General features: G+C 34.3%; 1 protein-coding gene across 2 annotated transcripts; it reads left to right on the forward strand.

Annotated features, from left to right (window-relative positions):
* The first annotated feature begins 468 nt into the window (after positions 1 to 468).
* LOC123702700 lies at positions 469 to 17,037 on the forward strand. 2 transcript variants are annotated; one of them, XM_045650483.1, is made up of 7 exons: positions 469 to 783; positions 3,157 to 3,469; positions 10,860 to 11,079; positions 12,576 to 12,695; positions 13,275 to 13,328; positions 13,712 to 14,090; positions 14,405 to 17,037. In XM_045650483.1, the coding sequence occupies exons 2-7, from the start codon at positions 3,259 to 3,261 to the stop codon at positions 14,489 to 14,491; spliced, it is 1,071 nt and encodes a 356-aa protein (XP_045506439.1). In that variant the 5' UTR covers positions 469 to 783; positions 3,157 to 3,258; the 3' UTR covers positions 14,492 to 17,037. The 2 variants fall into 2 exon arrangements, with proteins under 2 accessions (XP_045506439.1, XP_045506448.1); XM_045650492.1 differs by lacking the exon at positions 13,275 to 13,328.
* Positions 17,038 to 18,633: the final 1,596 nt, after the last annotated feature.

The raw sequence follows: 18,633 nt of genomic DNA on the forward strand, positions 1-18,633 counted from the left end.
TCACCACGCTAAGACCAACAGGATCGGAGCAATGCGGGTAAAACCGCGGGGCATTATTAAAACTAATGCAGCGCGCATTATAGCAAAACATGTGGAAATTTCAAACCAATTTTTTCCTGTGTTTAGGAAATAAAGAAGTATTATTTCATCACAAAAATTATAACTCTTTTTACGGGTTTGAGAAGGCGTCTTGTACCTACCGCGTACCTACATAATGTTTGTCCTCATGCATGGAGAAACTAGTTTTATTATCAGCAAGATTTTCAGATCAATACCAAACAGCGCGGGTGTATTCAACGATGCAGATGATTCACTGAAAAAAAGTCACAAAAAAAGTATTGAAATAAATTAAAAGGATTTTTTAAACAGCTGTGTTTAATCTGTGCAGTATGGATCTCCGGCATTCTATATATTTTGTCTATGGAAGTTTGGAATTTGTATTTTGTACTGCGAGATTTCAGATTTGGCATTTGGTTTCAGTGTCGTGTTGGATTGTGTTGTTTCTTCGGTTTGTGATTGATACTTCAACAGAAAAGTAATAAAATGGAAAACGATCAATAGTAATTTGTTTCTCGTAATTGTAAAGTTTATAAAAACATACATCAGTGAAATTTGCAGTGTATTTTTGTTCTAACGACACAGCTGATAATTTGTTTGTGACTGCCTATGAATAAAAATTATAGCCAGTGAAATATCTTACAAGATTGTGTGCACATATAAATAATAAATCATTGGAATTTCCAATTGGTCTCTATCGAGTGAAACGCCAATGTTGTGATCACGGTGAGTTATCATTTTATCTCTACATTATTGTTAGTGAACTATCAGACGCGGTCATTGTTCCTGACAAAACGCTTATGAACAATTGGTTTAATTGAAGCTAAGAGTAAAGATGCAGTTAGATGCGTTCGATTTTATCCGTGGTACCCCTTACGAAATTGCTTGATGGAGTTTTGCCAAGGGTTTCGTCACACACACCGAAATACTTTCGTCTCGATTTTGAATGAAACACGTAACAACGATGTTTACGCTGATTAGGACGTGATGTTTGATTGTAACAAAAGCTTGATAACTCGATAATCTGACATTTTATATTGATTGAATTTGTTGTTATAATTCCATGAGATAAGTTAATTGACATTTTCACAAAATTAATTTACAAGCCGTATTTTTAACAGCATTTTATTATTTTTTCTATGTTTTCTGTAAAGCAACATAGAATTTTTGTGTAGCATTTTATGAAAAATACTGAAAACTTTAATGCAAATATTAAAGTTTCAAATTTAACTACATAAGTGGGCAGTAAATACAGTTAGTGTGAGTAATGCTTTATCTAGGTTACTTTACAATTAGCACATTGTATCGACTCCTTTGTAGGGATTCTTTACTAATGCTGAGATGTGTTAACAGTTTAAAGTATAATTTTGCATTTACAACTTAAGAGTTTAAAAATAACTAAGGAAATAAACAATGAAGTTTATAAAACAGATGATTTTGTAACAGTCAATATTCTTTTAACGCTTTGTTTTGAATGCTTTTTTCAAGCCTGTCTCAAACTCTCAAAGACAGCTTGCATACATAATTCATGCATCAGTACACTTATAAGTTTACTAGGTTTTTAAATAATATTTGTAAACATCAAAATAACAAAATTTATTGGTATAAACTAAGACACAAGAAAATACAGCATTTATATTAAAAATCAAGACCACACTCATCTATATCACTACATAGTATATAATATATATCAAAGTCGCTTTCTCTGACCCTATGTCCCTTTGTATGCTTAAATCTTTAAAACTACGCAACGGATTTTGATGAGGTTTTTTTTAATAGATAGAGTGATTGAAGAGGTAGGTTTTAGTATATAATTTATTAGGTTTTAGACAAAGCGAGCGAAACCGTGCGCAGTAAGCTAGTTTATTATAAAGAAGATGTATATTATGAAATTATTGAGTTTACTATAGCAAATAACATATGCGTAAGAAGAGCAAAACTCAAATTATAATTCTCCACAGTAATAAGAGAAACAAAGTTTTCATTGTTCTAAAGCAAACAATGGACGATGTTTTATTTTTTTTCATTGATTCTAATGAGGACCCTTGTGGGATGTAGTATTTTGTTTGAACATTCAATTTATTCAATTGGCTTTTTCTTGTTGTACTCAATTTACTAGTCTGGATTTGTATAACATAAAATTTATTTGTTTTTTCATTCTATAAAAAAGCATTGAACAGTTTTCAATAGTGTTTGAATTGAGTAGTGATTATTATGCTAAGTTCATACATATTATTATTAGATTTAAGTGATTTATTAAATGTGTATTTGGTTGGAAAGTAGTTTGAACAGCATGAATTAAAACATATACAGTAGGGGATTACTTAGTTAGGTGGGCTAATTTTAAGGACAATTTATTTTCGATATATTTATGCACCCAACTCACTTTTACCAATATATAATTCTCAAACCATCAGATATTCTCAAGTGACATATTACATTATTCGTTCAGAAATATTGAGTAGATTATAAGATATTGCAAACTTATTAAGAATGTAAAGCTAGCATAGAATTGTCATTAGGTTATCTTAAATGAAAAGAAGTTCTTAGTTGAGTCATAAAGATTAAGAGTAACTATACTCAATAAAATGACTCAGTAGTCAGTTATATCCATAATGATTCAAACTTCCTACAAAATGTATTTTTAATGACATATCTCTTTACAAAAATTGTTAATTATATCATTACTGTTCAAGATAAGGCAATTAAGAATACACCATGAAAACCAGCTTAATTCTGAGGTCATTGCCTCCTTACTGAGATAAAAACGTTTGACCCTATTACTTACTATTACATATGAGTTGTACAGGGAATAATATATAGGAATTAATGTTCAAACTTTGTTCAATTGTATGGATATAAAAAATGGTAAAAAATAATATTGTAATTTGCAATTACAAATTGGGAGAAGTCACCAAAATCAACATTATAGCACTTTCATTTTTACATTTCTTTATTTTTGATTAAAGAAAGTTTGATGTAGAACACCTTCATGACACCTTCATTCACACTTAACTTTCACGATTACCGAAAAATACATTTTTTCCTTTCAAGATATACTTCAATTCAAACACTAAAATAAACTTTACATTATTACAGGTACTCCATACATCAGCTGATAACATAAATGTCCCCAACTCCACCACTATAAAAGTGTTCCAAGTGTCATAGTGTCAGTGCAAGTGTTACTATGTTGTGAAGATGTCGAAAGTGCTATCAGCGCTCGGCGGGGCGCTCCCTGACGAGCGTCCTCTACTCTCGCTCCAGATTGTGGAGAGCGTGGCCAAGTGTCCCACGGGATATTGGCCGGTCAGCCGCACGTATGATGAGGACGCTGATGCTGGTCTGTTGCGGCAGACAGGGCTGTTTGGGAAGAAGCCGAGCCATTATATCTGTCTGTCGAAGTCTGAGGGTGAGTTTGATGCTTTTTTAGGTGCACAAGATAATGCTGTGTAGTAAATTAACGAAAGAATAATGTAAATAATTTGTTACATTATGATTTTTTCCCATATTACTGATGTACCTATTTTGTGGCTACAAATACCTATTTGGTTTCTCAGATAAATTGTATGTTCAATGACTATCATGAGAAATATTCATCTAATAGTGCTGCCTCAATAGTTTTCTTAGAATTGCATTACCTATAGATCTATACTAATATTATAAAGCTGAAGAGTTTGTTCGTTTGTTTGTTTGTTTGAACGCGCTAATCTCGGGAACTACTGGTCCGATTTGAAAAATTCTTTCGGTTTTAGATAGCCCATTTATCGAGGAAGGTTATAGGCTATGTATCATCACGCTACGACCAACAGGAGTGGAGCCACGGGGGTGAAACCGCGCGGAGCAGCTAGTATTTAATAAATGTCGTGCACCGAGATCGTACCTACCTACATAGTTATATATAATTACCACTTTAATATCGAATCGATTCTGCGTCAGTTTGTATGTGATAATCTTAGAGTAACGACATAATAACTACTAATCATCATAATCATCTGAGGCTCTACAGCCGCGAGTGGGCCTTGGCCTGGTCCAGTATTTTCTTCCAGACCTCTCAATCCTTATTTGGGTTCTTTACTGGTATTCAGTGTTGTTCACAATGTAAATATTGACCAAATTTAGTATAACTAGAATCTAATCTCCTGAAAGCTTTTACGACGTATACTGCGCTAATGTTAAAAGTTTTGAATGTATGTTTGAATTCCTAAATTGTTTGAGAACTACGAGCCGTTGTTATTATGGTAATCTCGTGGAATATCTGTTATTTTGTTTTGTCGAGATTCTGCATGCGTAGTGGTATTACGGAATCGAAGGCCAATTTTCCAAATTTGTACCTAGAATTCAAACGATTGTCGTTCTCTATAACGACGTTGCATTCACCGTCGCCGTTCAAATGCTGATGTATAGTGCACGGATATGATAAGATTTAAGAACTTCATTATAATAAGTATTCACCCGTGATCTCACTTTTATCCGGCCTAATTAACTAATTTATTCCGGCGACAAATTTAATCGGGTCATACCATTGTGCGATGGTAGGATTTTACTAATTTCCTATGCTTACATCTTCAGGTTTTCCAGGGAGAGGCCTATTTTATACCTATTTATAGTAAGGGTATAAAAAATTCTAGTCACAAAGTTTTGTACTCGCTCCGCATTCCGATATTTAATTTCAGCCCATACATTACGCAAGTAAATAAAAATTTGTTTACTACGTAACCGTTGAAATGGGTTATTTTTGTTGTTGTTTTACGACTCGTTCAAGTATCGAGTTTAATGTAGGCGCCTGAAAGATTAACGCGTTTTGTATCGATATTATTCACACACATACTGTGTACAATGTATTATTCACCAATTTACGATTGATTTAGTTCTGAAGTTAGTTTGTTTAACGGTTATGTTGTCCATAGACTTATGGACGTAAAATAGGTCTAATGTATTAAGCAATATAGAGGAGTAGGGACTATTGTGACTCGCTAAAGTGGCAGATACATCCGGTACCAATAAAGTCACCTTTGCATGAATAGCTATTGTTAAGGATAATGTAGTTTCTGTTTGATAAGGGAATGCTCTGATTACTGATATTCTGGTATTTCCACGTACAAATTAACGTTTTCCTTTTCTTTGTGAAAAGCGAGCGAGCGTAACTTTTACTCAGTGGTGTCAATATACACCGAAATTTGTTTGCTAAACTTACACAAGAAAGGTCTTTAGTCCTATTTTAGCCATTATTATAAAGGATTACCTAATCTTGGTCACGTCTATATGTATTACTACAATTTACACTTGTAGGCGGGGGATGGGGTTAATTATAAGATATGAGATTGAGATAAAGAGATATTTATTATTAATTCACTATAATGGGATGAGATGAGATGATCTAGGATGGAGCTCCGCCCGGTGCGGAATCCGACTGCGAACTAACTTATTGTGTGGTAAAATAATTAATACATTATAATAAAATATGCAACATCGACGCATTGCATTCCGGGAACATGTATATTGTCTGTACGATGTCTATTGTCTGCATACAACACTATATCGCTTTATTTTAGCTAGGATTTCTATCGTATCTTCTACTATCCTCTTTCATCTTCGGGTGTTTTATCTCAGGTAATTTTTAAAATATTCACGGCTAATAGAGCGAAGTATAAGAGTCGAGCATTTAAAAATAACGTTAGTGGATAGTGGATACAATAATATCTAGACTAGACTATCTTCGAAGGCTTTGTCATGCAAATTATAGACGACCGAGAAACGACCGAGTAGCATGCATGTTGAATCCTACTTATTAGTTAATTCTTATACAATGCAAGTAGATTAAGACTAATTCAGAGCGATTGTAATGCAATATGAGTTAAAAACAGTTTCCTTTATGATTTGTTAAATTTTCCTTTTGGTACATTAAATATCCACGAATAACAATCAACATTATCTTGTACAAAGCCTTAGTATTAACTATTAACCCATTGAGCCCCGAGCGGCCCGATCGGTCCACGACACAATAGATTTTCTCTTGTGTCTGTGATTCCGGGACGGCCTGAGTTATTAATTAATTTAATGAAAATAAAAGTGGTATTCGATGACTTCATTTTCCCCGTTAAAGTTAATATTCTCTATATTTACCGAATAAATATGAAGGATAAAATTCGAAGTGATTTTCTTAAGCCTAAGTATTAACTCAATTATATGAAAGCAATTTACCAAGTGAAGCTTGTAAGTTAATAAACTTACAAGTAATTTAAGACTAATGTAATCTGCTTAGAAGCGAATCTAGCAAAAGAAAGCTGCTTACGAAACCTTATACGTTTTGATAAGTCTAATTCGTGTGTAAATTGTAAGCTGAGTATTGAGCAGGCTCTACTTTTATCAGCCTATAGTCTGGAGGATTACATTATTGCGTCGTGGGAATAGATTGGTGACAATGCAAATTGCTATTACCTATATTATACGTTAGGAAAGTCTAACGAAATCTGTGGCTGTAAGTATATGTTTAACGTTGCATTTAGATCAAACGAATATAGAGTTAGAGCGAAGAATGCTAGACGAAATAATGCAAGAGCATTCTTTCGTGTAAACGAAAACTCGTATTCAGTGTTGTTCAGTATTAGAATATTGTATAGAATCTTTTCGAACGCACTAAGAACAACTAAGTAGGTACGAATTTTACATAGTGGGGTTAGAATGAGTATTCGCTCGTTTGATCTAAATGCATGATCTAAATGTAAAACAATGTCGAGTTAGCTACATCATGTATAATGTAATGATTTTGACCGATTGATTTGTTGAATTCACTAAATTATAAAAGTTATGCATCTTGCATGATGAAAAATGTATAATTAATAATGTACCTACGGACCTACTTATTCAGACTATTTCGTAATCGATGTTTATGGCTAAAATTTGTATATAACCATATAACATATTGTTTTTGACTGCTAAGAAGGATTTCCTTAAAAAGATAAATATTTTTCACAAATTGTTCACGCTAACAGAAAATATTTTTAAACGTGCACGTAGCTTAGGTGTGTTGTCAGCTCAAATAAAATATGATTCATGTATTTGATTCATGATTATTTGATGATATTATGACTGTCATGTCGAGATTTGTGTCGACTCGAGCGGCTTGTAGAGGACGTTGGCAATTTACTTATCGATCATCACAGTTAGTTAGTCTAGACGTCCGATTTCCTTTGGCTCCTAAATGCTTCACTTGTACATGTTTTTTTTTAAGTTAATTAATAACATTAGGTAATATAGAGGTCTTATATATGAGACAATTTGAAGTATAGTATAGGTAGGTACTTACTAGAGATGATTTTGAAATACGCTAAAGAAATTTAATAGGTACATGAGATGTTGACCTTGTAAGTTTTGGCACGAACGAGAGTTTTTAGTGACAGTACTTGACTAACCAGTATTCCACTATGTAAGCAAAAAATCTTTATTTTTATTGACAAATTAAGAGTCCGGCGGAGGCCGCTGCCAACTGCAATTCGAAGTGAAGGCAAAATACGCTCGAATATTGTTGTCTCTGTTGCACAATTCCCGCCGAAGCCGCGCGTGAATTTGTGTGATAGTGTGTAGTTGTGTGAGTGTACCATTCATTCATATTGACAAACGCATTTCTTTTTATTTAGGAATATAATGTTTCTTATTTACTTTATTTTTGCAGCAAACTTTGGGCAATCGTAAGTGTATGTGCAGAATAGCAATGCGTTTTAAGGAAATTTCTCTACAACACTTATATCCTACTAGTAATATTATAAATGCGAAAGTTTGTATGGATGTATGGATGTTTGTTACTCTTTCACGTAAAAACTACTGAACCGATTACAATGAAATTTAGCACACATATAGAGGGTAACTTAGATTAACACATAGGATTTTTATCCCGAAAATCCCACGGGAACGGGAACTATGCGGGTTTTCCTTTGCAAACGCGGGCGAAGCCGCGGGCGAAAATCTAGTCTTCAATAATATCTCAACATCTAGGCTTTGTAGAAAAAAATGTAGCTGTAAAAATCAGGGTACATTTTTTTCGCAAATATAATCTATACTCTATACGTATATATAATAAAAAAATCTGTAGAAGGGTCAATTCTGTACATTGAAAATATCGCAAAAGTAAATAGGTGTTACTGGATCGATACCAAACCCAAATATGTGATTAAAAAAATTTTTGTCTGTCCGTCTGTCTGTCTGTCTGTATGCTGACATCACGTGAAAACTAACAGTTCGATTTCGATGAAACTTGGCATAATAATTATACTTTATTATCCTGGGCATACAATATATACTTTTAGATACTTTTTATCCTGGAATAACACGTGGAAAAAAATAATCTTAATTTTTCAGTTTTATCCATAGACGTTGTTCTGTAGAACCGCGAACACACGTTGCGTTACCCGCAGTGGATTCTTTTTTTTATAAGATGTCATTGTCAGAGTAACTCAAAATGGAGAAATAAACCATCCACGCGAAGACCGACATCCGCGCGGACGGAGACGCGGGTGGAAGCTAGTCAGAAATATTACAATACAATTGGCAAAAAATACGCACGCACAATGCACTATATGTTTTTACTTTTAGGCGCAAAAAAGTGACATCCTTTGACCCTTTTTTATCGGTAATATCTAAGGAGCTTCTCTTTACACGAGTAGAACACCCAGAGTTTTATTTTAAAAACACGATTTTTAAAAAAATATTTAAACTATTGGGATTTTCGCGGCCGACTGAGCTACCTAAATAAATTCGTAGAAAAAAAAATTGATACACTAGAAAATTTATTATCTTGCTAATATATGTAGTGATTACAGGCGCAAATTATTTTAATTAAAATAATTATTAAAGTAATTATTTTAAACCAGAATTAACAATACTTGTATTTAGGTATACCTACTTAATTATATTTAAAACGATAAATTAAATTAAACTAAAAAACACAAAATATGCAAAAATAAATTAAAATTATTATTATACGAGCATAGAACCTCCACCTTTTTGTTTTAGGATGAAAAAGAAAATAGTTTGACAGGCTTGTGCTTGACAAAGTGGTGACGTGGTTTTCACACATCGAAAATATTACCAACACATACAAACTTTTTTCTATACTATGAAGTTTACTGTATGTATCTGTATATTGTGCTTGATGCGACAGCACGACGACCGATGAAAATTTGTGATTAATTTGAACGTGTGCCGTAATACCAAAAACGATGAATGAAAACTCAATGCTTTTCCAATTTTTTTTGCATATTGTGTAACTTAACAATGTAAACCATGTTTCGAATTACATTACATTAAGAATATTGCCGTTTTTATTACAGAATGGATGAGTAGAAAACATATCATTTATACTTTAAAAATGTGAGAAATACAAATCGTTTACAATTCGTTGTATTTAAGTATTTTGCAATAAAAATAATATGGGAACCTAGATAAATACTGTCTTATTCCGAATAACAGCACAATAAAGTGGATATATGATCAAACTGAAAATTATTTTGGTATTACGTTTGTATGGAAAAATTGTCGTCCGCCGGCCTCTTAAACTTTTTACTAATAATAACAATTTAATAAAATTAACCACAAGTACTAGAAATATGTGAAAGTCAAAGAATGTTACATACCTAGGTACTATCTAATCAGAGCGGACATGAAATTTGGCTCGTATAATTTTTCTCATCCCATTTCACCATAATACTTTTAGCAATATGTACTGCAGAAAATGATATCTAGGTAGATAAAAATGTCGGCATTACATAAAGTGGAAAATAGGTGTAACGAAAAGTACTAGTTACCAATTTTACACCGAATAAAACGATTACTGTGATAAATCAATGAATGGCAGTGATAGTGATCGGAATCGGTGACCGTGGCGGCCTTCGACTAGGGTAATAATGTTTTATTGGTTGGCACTTGGCCATTTGAAAATATCCTTCTAAATGAAGTTGAGATGAAGCTTATATTTATGCATATTAATTAATATTAAGTTGATGAACAGTTGATAGCATTGAACAATTACTGACTTACTTTGTATTTTGAAATATTCTGTGTGTTTCTATGAGGTGACTCATGCATTTTATTATAATTCCATAAATAGAATATTAAATAGTAACAACGACACACGTAACTTTAAATTCCGTGAGCAAAAGCTTTTGTTTCTCGAGCTGTAGAGCGCACTTGACAAAACTCGAAGTGAATCAAGGGTATGTAAGCTCTTTACATGCCAACTTTATTAATTCTTAATTGTTTAAATTGTTTTAAACACTGACTAAAGACGATAGAGTTCGAATACAGTTTGTCGTCGTCGTAGGTATATGTGTACGATTTTAGGTCAAGTAAAAGTTTGCTTTCCCTACCATATTTAGATCATTTAGTAGACCTTTATGTTTATCCAATGCTTCGCATTATGTCCCGTGCAATGGTCTAAATATGTAAATTTTCATTTGATGCTGCAACTGTGGGTTCGATGTAAATATGAAAAATTGAAATGTAATAAAGTGTAAAATTGGCATGATTTGAAAAGACCAACTTGCTTGCTTGATTTGCTTTCCGATTCTTTTACGTACATAATGCTTTCCGAACCTGTGGTAAATATTATTCTAACTAGTTATTACTTACGATGACGCAAATGTCTTTCTAAAATAAGCTCAATTGAATCAATAATTGAGTTTGAAATCAAATGTCCATTCACTCGGGTCTCAGGTGTGCTCTGTTACGTAAAGGATGTGAGGGTATACTTAGCATTTTGCATTCTATATTGCTGGCGTAATATAATCAAATGTCCCTGTACCCAGGTGTACCGGGCTACGTGATGGACGGCGTAATGGTCCTGGGCGAGCGTGAAGCCACGCCAGCCGGGTATAGCGTGGCGGGGCGCGCGGGCAAGCGGCGGCTGTGCACGCGCGTGTCGCGGGTGGGCACCGCGCCCGCGCCCGCCGCGCCCGCACCGCCCGTCACTGACGTCATCGTGTGCTCGCGTATGAGGACCGCGCCACAGGGGTTCTTGCTAGCTGGGTGAGTAACAAGAAATGTAAATAGGCTGGAGTGTGGTAATTGGACGGTGTAGTAGTCATGGGCGAGCATGAAGCAACGCTAGCCGGGTACAGCGTGCCCGCGCTGCCCGTCACTGATGTCATCGTGTGCTCGCGTATGCGGACCGCTCCGCAGGGGTTCCTGCTAGCTGGGTGAGAAACAAGAACTGTAAATAGGCTGGAGTGTGGTAATTGGACGGTGTAGTAGTCGTGGGCGAGCGTGAAGCGACGCCAGCCGGGTACAGCGTGCCCGCGCCGCCCGTCACTGACGTCATCGTGTGCTCGCGTATGCGGACCGCTCCGCAGGGGTTCCTGCTAGCTGGGTGAGAAACAAGAACTGTAAATAGGCTGGAGTGTGGTAATTGGACGGTGTAGTAGTCGTGGGCGAGCGTGAAGCGACGCCAGCCGGGTACAGCGTGCCCGCGCCGCCCGTCACTGACGTCATCGTGTGCTCGCGTATGCGGACCGCGCCACAGGGGTTCCTGCTAGCTGGGTGAGTGGAGCTGTAGGAAAGGCGGGTGTAGTGGTCCTGGGCGAGCGTGATGCGACCCAAGCTGGGTACAGAGTGGCGCGCGGGCAAGTGGATAGTAAAAACAAAAATATTAAGTTCTGCTCAGATATGTTTTATTAAACGCGATTCATAAAAGACCGGAGACTTATCTTTAAACTTACCTCATTCCAAGTATTAAAAGCTCTATCGTAGATATTATCTAGTTCTTAAAAAACACAACTTGCTTGAACACTATGAAGATGGATCTGATAATAAAAGTTTCAATTATAATTTATGTTTTTGGAAATTCATGTCCCCACTTATCTATTGAAGTCTTATTGTAATTTTCTATATCACGTTCCTTTCGCACAGTGATAGTTGTTTTATCAGATGCGGATAACTAGTTATCGATGTAACTTCCTAGTTTGTAAACGAGACCCTTAGACCCCTAGTAATTTAATATCAAACTATCATGTTACATGTTAGTCGTAGTACCTATAATAGTCTCTATGCTATCGTGGTATGAGTGAGCAAATAACGTTTATATTGCAGCTTGTTTATTGGTTTTGTTTCATTACATTGATAATGAGCTAGGGTGAGAATTAATAATTAAAATTACTAAGAAAAGTTCAGACTATACGATTCTTCTTTCTGGACGATATTCTAAATACCCTGCATAGTTCATTTAAAATGAAACACTGAATTTAAAATATTAAAATATTCATTCATTGATCAGAACCAATTGATATTCCTAAAAACTGTTAACCGTTTCTTTACTTGAAAATAGCTGAATCGCAAAAAGTAACTCAATTTTAAACACTACACACTGTAAATTTAATAATTTATACATGAGCTAAAAGCAATTTTAGCAGTTGAAGGATAGGTACCATATTTATACAAAATTTGAATATATCTCTCTACTCTTCTACTTCCCTAGTTAATGTTGTCATTTTCCTAACAAATATAAATCTATAAGTAATGATTTGCAGCGAAATAAACGGCAAAGTGGTCTGCTACAAAGTGAGCGGCGGCAGCGGGGAGACGTCGCCCACACACCACTCGGAGTACGAGAATGTCATATCCAACATCACACCTGAAGCCAATAGGAGGTAACTAGTTTCTTATAATTGTTATTATTGCTTTGGAAGCGCCTTCAATGTATATTTTCACGTGTATAATATGTATATGTTAATGTACTGGCACGTTTTGTATGGGATACTCAGTAGCAAGATTGGTCAAAATGTTATAAATTCCGATCACTAAGTAATTTATTAAAGTAGGTATGTAATAGTAAAAAAAAAACGGCGTGTGGCATTTGGGGACTGCCGCGGTAAAGCTATTGCATGCTATGCCTTCAAGCCACACCTCCGCCCGTCGGAGTGGGGAGCGTGAGGTTTTTTCGTTACGGAATTTTGTCGGTTCGGTCCCCGCATTCAAGGCCCGCGATAGAAGCTATGCAACAGCTTAAAAGCTATGCAATAGCTTAAAAATATTTGTCTATTTTTTCATAATGAATCTGCTTGTATATTAAAATTATAACGTGTACCTATAAGTACTAAAATTATACTTCATGTAAATCCAGAATTATATTGGATGTAATGTTCAGTTATGTTGGTCCTTCGAGCTGGATTTGTGTTCAATATGGTTTTTTAGCGAGGCATTAATTTCCCAATGTATTCTGTTTCCAGTGCAGCCTCGACTAAATTCAAACATTTCAAATTGTTATGGCACGGATGTTCACGGTACTGTGTAGAGTTGAGTGCTGTGATCGTGTGTCACTAATAAATAACTCAAAGTGTGTGTAAAAAAAGTGATGTCTTGAATGCGACTGCAGTTCGTCGTGATATCATATGTTTATATTATCCGCAATAATTTATTATAGGTCTTCATGGATCTTTTTTAAAATGCTTTGCAATATTTTCCATTCTCATATATAGGCATATTTCTAGAAGTTAACTCTTTCTTGTCATCGTGTTTGGAATGAAATAGAAATTTAGTTGTTCAACTTCATTTTTGCTGTAAAAATAACCATTACAAAGTTCATTCTTTAATTTGCCTGAAATTTGTAATTTATACCAGAATCGAAAATTGCTTCCAAGTACACCAGGAAACTATTCCATTACAGATTAAGGCCCGTTCCCGAGCGGCCACCGAAACTGTCCCCACTGGTCACAGAACTGAACAACTTGAACCTCAAATCGCCAAGCACTTATCCGAAAATTGAAGAGTTCACTACCGACCATGATTACGAAGCCCTAAGTCCGTCTTACAATCTGAAGCCGGCTAGGCCTGCGCCCCGGCCGCCGAAGTCCCCAATACCCTGCTTAGTGGGTAGTCCGGGGGTAAATTCCCCCCATTCTCCCCATTCCCCGCACGGAAGGAAGAAAGGCCCCGCACCGTTGCCACGGGTTACCAACTACCAGACGCTTGGAGGGTATAATGGCTTAGAGGGAGTGCCGTTTGTACTGAATTCGAAGTTGAGAGGGCTGCCCAGTGATGCTTTGGTGAGTTATAAATGACATTATGAGCAGACTAGTTGCATTTATCGATTTGTTTAAGTTTTAGTTTATGTACCTTGATAAATAGTTCAACGTTTGACTATTTATATGTATTATATTTATTTATTCTTTCTGCATATTGGATATACTTTTTATTCTTCATTTTTTTGTTTTAACTTGACCTTTCACTCAATTTTTTAAACATTTTTTGTTGATCTGATAGTAAGTTTCGATTATTATCTTACTGGACCCTAGGGACAGATAGAAATCGTAACTATACCAAAATAAATGTGATTTTAAAGTATTTCATTTTATTTCAGGGTCAAATACCAGTAATAACGAAACGGTCTCGTTTCGACCTAGACAGAGATTACGCTTACACGTTCACAGTGGAGCGGCAGACGTGAGACTAATATATAATAATAATGTTTTATATGTATATTTTACCGGCTTATAGATTTTTCTGGATTGTTGGTCAATATCCTCCAGAAAAATAAGTTTTTTTATGGATACAAAAGGAATTCTTTAGTTTTCCAGAAATAAATGCACACTTCTCGTACAATAGTATTCAATACGTAATGTCGTATTTATCTGTTTTTCACAAAAAAAAATGTTTTTTTTAAATGTTTATAGAACATTTTTATTGTTTAAAGTTGTGTAGTTTTCTGCATTCCTGTTACAATATAGTGATCAGATTATTATATGAAATAATAGTAATTGTTAACTTTTTAAAATAAAAACTTCGCCTTATTTTATTTATTAATCGATAGTCAATAATATATGTATGTCACAATGTAATACTCAATTTGAAAAATGTTTTATATGAATTAAAATTGGCTTATTTTTTTAAGCATTAAAGTTAAAAATCGTGTTGGGAATGATATTACGGAAACGGGATTTTTAACAGTTTCTGAATTAGGTTATAAAATTGGTTAGTTTCCAACGATGTATGTTGACATACATAAATATTGTATTGAGTTTTTCTTGCCATACGTCAAAAAGGAATAAAATATATTATGTCTGGTAACCCTATACGTTTATTGATGAATTTCTCTTAAAATTTTAATATGACAATTTCATTAAAAAAATTGGTCAATAATTACATGATTTACTATTAAGATTTTTTTAAACATATCGTGGTATAGGTACTGCAGGGTCCAGCAAATGTGATTATGTACGGAGTGAGCGACAAGACTGACGGTTGCTAATGTAAAGTGATTGAAATTTCAATAGCTCGGTGTTGCCATCTTGCGGAATTTTACGAAAATTAAATGACTTTTTAATCTGTGCTTGGGGTGATTCTATTGTGGTTTCTAACAAAGCGTGCTTATTGTATATTTACAATTTTATTTTATACATTAAATATAAAATCGACCCTATATTCTATGTGAGCTTTTTAAAATGAAACTTCAAGGTTTTCAAACGTGTTTGTAACTTTTTTCTACGCTACTGTCCCGTCCATATTTTTGGAATAATGAAATATCTCAGTCAGCTTCACAGTTTTTTTAGTGTATAAAAACGAAAAACGAAATATTTGCTATCATTTATTTTGCACGTATGGGGGAAGTTGTTAGAGTGGTCTTGAATTTCTACTATAATGTAGACTTTTTTGGTATTTTTACGAAATTCTTAATTGTATATGAGAACTATAATTTTATTAAACGTGCCAATTTAAGAGTAGTCATGGTGGTATCTAATTAAATGATTCTGATTCAAATAATTAATCACCAATCAAAAACATCACCAATAGTTAAGATTTAATGTAGTGTAAAAGGTGAAAAAGCCAGCCAATATTGTTCCTAGTCAGATCGGTATACAATAAAATGGTAACGTATTTAAGATGGTAACACTTACGAAATTTTAATATCTCGTCATCAATTTACACTTGAAGCTTCACATTCAGCTCAAATGTTCGAACGTTGTATATATTATAACTTTTTATACAAATATTTTAGTTGTATAAAATGAAATGAATAAAAAATATGAAATTATGGATAATGTTTTTCATGTTTTAATGATTACGGCTTTTTGTTTGGCGCATGTTAGGGTTAATTTTACTGCTATTTTATACTAAGAAGCATATCCAATATTAGCAATGATTTCCGTGTCTATCGTGGTGCGCACTTTACAGTTATAATTAATACATATACAAGGAAGTTAAATAAAATATAACATTGGGTTGTGATCACATTGCCCAAGTACGCTCTTTTCTGTGCTCTGTAAATTTGTCAATTTTTTTGTACATATCTATTGTATTAGCTATAGTTTTTGTATTAGACAAATATTATTTTTACATTTTTTCTTATAATGATGTGACGATATTCGTTGAATAGGAGTGAATTATTTCATCGACATTTAATTTTATTAGCTGTAATTAGCTTTTATGAGTGTAACCAATAGGAGCTCATGTGTTAATGCAAGTTGCTGTGAACTGGCAATACTTTTAATATAAAATATAAAATAAAATTTTAAAGTATTGTTAAATACGTTTATCTGATAAAATTAATTTCAAGGAAAATTTAAAAGTGTAATCAGTTCACAGTTATACATTGTTACCTTAACGAAATAAATATTATACTGAAATCTAGGAATAAAAAGTATACCTAGTTATCTAGAATCTGGGGCCTTAGACAAAGTAACAATTACAAAACGATAACGAAGTTAGAAATCGCAAAAATATATGGGATTGACATTAGATAGACCACGTGATCTAACGCGGCGTATGTCAATCCCATACATTTTTGCCTTTTCTAACTTCGTTATCGTTTTTTAATTGTTACTTTGTCTAAGGCCCCTGTTCACAAGTTACTCGATTCTATACAATGACCTGTTTATGAAATTATTTGTAAATATTTTATATCGAACCGTAATGTTATTAGAATACGCTTGTAATGAATTGTATCTCATAATTTTGTTTAGTAATTAACAGAAAATATAAATTATTGAATTTGTACACACTCGTTTTATTTATTACCAGTCCTCTAGTTTGTACGATATATTAAAGTTTTAAAGAAATCGTATCTGGCTTGCTATACATCTTTGTCACAACAAAAAAAAAGGACAAAATTACACTCCATTATGATTTTTTTAATTCACCTTTTTTGAAATTCTGCTCTAGTATAAAAATCTTACTGTGCATATTTTACTTCAACCCTTTATTAACTGCTACAAACATTCGCTACGTAAAAAAACCGTTCAAGAAAATTTTCATGTCAGTTTTTTCGTGTCGGCGCAGATATAGCGAAGCGCAGAGCATTTTTCAGTGTGTTCGCATAAATAAATTTATGAAAAACTAGGGTTTTTGCCCGCGGCTTCACCCGCGCAGTTAAAGAAAAACCGGCATAGTTTCCGTTCCCGTAGGATTTCCGGGATTGCGTCATTTTCCCGGTAAAAAAGTAGCCTATGTCCTTACTCGGGTATATAAATATCTCCATACCAAATTTCATGAAAATTGGTTCAGTAGTTTAGGCGTGATTGAGTAACAGACAGACAGACAGTGTAACTTTCGCATTTATAATATTAGGTACTAGGTTTCCGCTCGCGCATCAAAGAAAAACCCGCATAGTTCCCGTTCCCGTGGGATTTCCGGGATTGTGTCATTTTCCCGGGATAAAAAGTAGCCTATATCCTTTCTCGGGCTTTTCTCGGGTATCAAAATATCTCCATACCAAATTTCATGAAAATTGGTTCAATAGTTTAGGCGTGATTGAGTAACAGACAGACAGAGTTACGTTCGCATTTAAAAATATTAGTATGGATAGTATGGATTATCATTCTGAATTCATCATCAGCTATTTTAACGCCAAATAACTGCCAGGAGAATCAAATGAGATGTCATTTGAATTGCGAATTTGATATCGCAGTCACTGTAAAAGTTACCGTTACTGTAAGTGACATTTATATAAACTCTTACTATAACTAAAATATGGCGCAACCAAGCCACAGAATACATAATAGTAGCTAAACGCTACAGAACGGACACTCCGCCTCCCGCCAAAATTAAACACTTACCTCACCCCGCACGATCAGCCTGAAAATGGTCCGCATTTGTCTGCAAGGACGATACGCAACGAAGATTGACAACATTAATCAAAAGTAATTTTATTACTTTGGATTTGTGATTATCGTTTTTCGTAGAAAATGGTTAGATATTGTGCTGTTTACGGATGTATTTCATCAGAAAAACGCGAATTTTTTTTACGCTAGTCACAAATGTGCCAACCATAAAGCGTTAACAACACACACATTAGCAGTCTCTACAGTGTGACTGTCAAAACGATAATTTTGTATGGAGTGCATAGAGGAAGGATGTATAACTGATGGAGTGTCCGGGGTGTGACCAAGCCTTAGATCGAGTTATGTGTTAGCATGGAGTTGAAGTAAAAAAGCAAGCGTAATATTTTTTATAAGCATTCATTGATTTATTGAGGGGATATTCAATATTGCTGATGGCGGTAAAGTTCACATAGAAATTTTCGTATTCTATTTCTGCTTGTAACATAACCTAACAAAAAATCTAATTCTTTCTTGAAGAGGAAGTAAATTTATC

The sequence above is a fragment of the Colias croceus genome, chromosome 2 (assembly GCF_905220415.1).
Source record: "Colias croceus chromosome 2, ilColCroc2.1".
Classification (NCBI taxonomy): Eukaryota; Metazoa; Arthropoda; class Insecta; order Lepidoptera; family Pieridae; genus Colias; species Colias croceus.

Excerpts from the sequence above, each read along its gene's own strand:
- LOC123702700 (XM_045650483.1), top strand. The coding sequence starts at position 3,259 with ATGTCGAAAGTGCTATCAGCGCTCGGCGGGGCGCTCCCTGACGAGCGT. Across the intron at positions 11,080-12,575 it reads CAGGGGTTCTTGCTAGCTGG|CGAAATAAACGGCAAAGTGG; the intron begins GTGAGTAACAAG and ends AATGATTTGCAG. Across the intron at positions 12,696-13,274 it reads ACACCTGAAGCCAATAGGAG|TGCAGCCTCGACTAAATTCA; the intron begins GTAACTAGTTTC and ends TTCTGTTTCCAG.